The sequence below is a fragment of the Octopus bimaculoides genome, chromosome 20 (assembly GCF_001194135.2).
Source record: "Octopus bimaculoides isolate UCB-OBI-ISO-001 chromosome 20, ASM119413v2, whole genome shotgun sequence".
Taxonomy (NCBI): domain Eukaryota; kingdom Metazoa; phylum Mollusca; class Cephalopoda; order Octopoda; family Octopodidae; genus Octopus; species Octopus bimaculoides.
In genome coordinates, this window is record NC_069000.1 from 45,559,161 (window position 1) to 45,562,554 (window position 3,394).

Below are 3,394 nucleotides of genomic sequence, written 5' to 3' on the forward strand. Positions count from 1 at the left end.
ATGTATGTATGTATGTATGCGTTTATGTATGTATGTATGTATGCATGTATGGATGTATGTATGGATGTATGTACGTACGTATGTATATATATTTATGTAAGCATGTATATATATGTATGTATGTTTTTGTGGATGTATGTATGTGTGTATGTATGTAAGCATGTATGTAATCATGTAAATATATATGTATATGTGTGTGTGTGTGTGTGTGTGTGTGTGTGTGTGTGTCTATGTGTGTATATGTATGTATGTTTGTATGTATGTTTGTATGTATGTATACACACTCACATACATACGCACACATGTACATACATACATTGAGAGAGGGGAGAGAAAGAGAGAGATCCTTATTAATTAAAATGTGTACATTTGATTAAATTTGTATTTTATGTCTAATTTACTAGATTAATCAGATACAAAAGACACAATTCGAAGAAAGGAAGAAAAGAAAGAAAGAAGAAGCAGAAAAAAGCCAAGTCATTTTTTAAAAAAGACAATTTTGCCTTTTATTAATATTTGTCTAAAACCCTGAAGTATGGCCAATGACACCGACTATTTACTCGATTTTTACAGGAAGACACGCAATTTCATGTGGGTTTATGTTGCTATCCCTTTGATTTGCTTCGGAATCATTGGAAATATTCTTTCCATTATCATTCTACTGCGACCGCGCATGCGTGCTATGCAGGTCTTTGTCTACCTCATCACTTTAGTCTCCAATGATTTGGTTGTTCTTCTCTCAGACGCTGTTCCTAAAGTGGTCTTTGTATTGACTGGCATCATTCTCTACTCCGAACATATATTCCTCTGTAAGTTCCTCTCGTATCTCTCCCAGACATCTGTGCTTTATGCCTCTTGGTTGACCGTTCTGATAACATCGGAGAGAATGGTCTGCGTTAGTTTCCCAATATGGAGTAGCATCAATTTGAAAGTCAAACTAAAGATTATCGCCATGATAACCACGTTTTTATTTATCTCCTGCTTGACTGCATTAAACCTGTATTATCGAACATTAATTTCAAAACCCTTCAGTAACGCCATATTCTGTAGCAATACCGGACCAGATGACTACGCAGTTTTCTATGAATTCACCTACAGCGTTTTCTTTAGTTTTTTACCGGCTGTATTGTTAGTGATCTGCAGTTTTGTAATAATTTTAAAGCTGAGAACCCGTTTTTTAGTCAAAGATTCCCAACAGAAGAAAGCTAACCAAAGTCAAGCTTCGAACGATGCTGTCCGAATCCTCTTCTTAATCAATTTGGTATATTTCCTGATAGTACTTCCATACGGCATCATGGTTTTCATCATGAGACTTATCCCGGGCAACAGAGTTATGATGATTGCTCTGAGCATCACAGATGTGTTGTATTATATTTCAAATAGCATCAATTTTGTTTTATATTCTGCCAGTGGACCGACATTTCGTAAAGAGCTCCGTTCTTTTTGTCGTGGGGAGGAATCTTTAACAACAGGACGGTCGCAGAGTAACCGTCTTTCCTCGGTCAATGTAACTACATTTAGTAAACGGAAGCGGAAGGACAGTATCTCAATAGTATCGTTGACTTCCGTCAAAGAATTTGATCAAATTTCCGACAGACAGAACACATAATCTGCCATCTGATATAACCCCGTAACCTGGCGCCTTGGGTACTTTTAACCGAGTTTTCTGTTACATTCATTCGAGCAAGGTCACTGTTTTCACTATATATTTCTCCCTCTCTGCTACCAGTCACAGGGTCCCTTTAAAGGGTTAGGAGCACTGCCTTCCCTCACGACTAAAAGAGAGAGAGAAAAAAAATATTTTCAATGAATTGCGTTTCATAAAATTTAAAGTTCTTATTGTATCCAATTATTTATCGCCTAATTATTTGTATAATTAATAAAAATAAAACATGCTGATTAATTAAATAAATAAATGTAAATTAAATTTCGTTCTTTTTTTTTTGCGATTATTTGGTAGAAATCATGTAAATGTCAGTGTGGGTGCGTGGTAAGAAGCTTGCTTCCCAATCATTTCGTTTGGGGTTCAGTCCCATTGCGTGGCACCTTGGGCAAGTGCCTTTTACTTTAGCCTCGAGCCGAACATAGCCTTGAGAGTGGATTTGGTAGACGGAAACTGAAAGAAGCCTATCTTATATATGCATGTGTGTGTGTGTGTATGTGTGTGTGTGTTTCAGTATGTATGTCTGCTTTTGTACGTGTATGTGTCTGTGCTTGTTCCCTACTACCACTTAACAGGTAATGAGGCGGCGAGCTGGCAGAATGGTTAGCACGCCGGGCGAAATGCTTAGCGGTATTTCGTCTGCCGTTACGTTCTGAGTTCAAATTCCGCCGAGATCGACTTTGCCTTTCATCCTTTCGGGGTCGATAAATTAAGTACCAGTTACGCACTGGGGTCGATGTAATCGACTCAATCCGTTCGTCTGTCCTTGTTTGTTCCCTCTATGTTTAGCCCCTTGTGGGCAATAAAGAAATAAGGTAATGAGGCGAACCACAGTTAACACACCGCTAATTTAAAACAATTTAATGCTAAACGTGAGACCAAGGGTAACCTTCTGACCAGCCGTGACCCAGGATGCATAAAATACTGGGAAGGCGCTGGCTGAGTGGTTAGGGTATTCGGCTCACGATCGCAAGGTCGTGAGTTCAATTCCCGGCGATGCGTTGTGTCCTTGAGCAAGACACCTTATTTCACGCTGCTCCAGTCCACTCAGCTGGCAAAAATGAATCGTACCTATACAGTAATCCCTCGACTATCGCGGGTGTTACGCATCCCTTCCGCGATAGGTGAAAATCCGCGAAGTAGAAACAGTACTCTACTGTATATTTATTATTATTATTATTATTTCTATAATTTGTATATATTTATCTTGTTATAAATGCGAAACAACATCACGGAGGAATCGACGTAAGCTTAAATGATAAACCGCGATATGGCGATGGATTACTGTAATTCAAAAGAGCCGGCTGTGTCACATTCTGTGACGCGCTGAATCTCTTTGAGAAATACGTTAAGGGTGTGTGTGTCTGTGGAATACTCAGCCATTTGCATCCTAATTTTATGGCCAGGCTGTTCCGTTGACATAATATATAACTGTTCAAAAAATGCGGACCGAGAGACAACTATTTCTCTATCTACGTATATGTAAGTCTATATCTATATCTATATTTATATATTTAAAAAAAAACAAAAAAACTATAATAGTCAAGGGGCGCAACTCGCTCCCTGCTTAGTAGTCAGCCACTTAAGCAGACAGATAGCAGTCATGCACCATGCATTACTAGATTATATTTAGGCAGGCATTCATCGCAGGTAGCGTGGCCGAGCGGTCTAAGGCGCTGGTTTAAGGCACCAGTCTCTTCGGAGGCGTGGGTTCGAATCCCACCGCTGCCA

The 3,394-nt window shown here is 39.2% G+C and overlaps 1 protein-coding gene and 1 non-coding gene across 2 annotated transcripts; both read left to right on the top strand.

Annotated features, from left to right (window-relative positions):
* The first annotated feature begins 421 nt into the window (after window positions 1-421).
* Window positions 422-1,652, top strand: LOC106870150 (thyrotropin-releasing hormone receptor). The gene has a single exon (XM_014916153.2). The coding sequence runs from the start codon at window positions 536-538 to the stop codon at window positions 1,607-1,609; it is 1,074 nt and encodes a 357-aa protein (XP_014771639.1). The 5' UTR covers window positions 422-535; the 3' UTR covers window positions 1,610-1,652.
* Window positions 1,653-3,312: 1,660 nt separating this feature from the next.
* Window positions 3,313-3,394, top strand: Trnal-aag (transfer RNA leucine (anticodon AAG)). The gene has a single exon. It is a non-coding gene; the product is annotated as a tRNA-Leu (tRNA).

Excerpts from the sequence above, each read along its gene's own strand:
- LOC106870150 (XM_014916153.2), top strand. The coding sequence starts at position 536 with ATGGCCAATGACACCGACTATTTACTCGATTTTTACAGGAAGACACGC.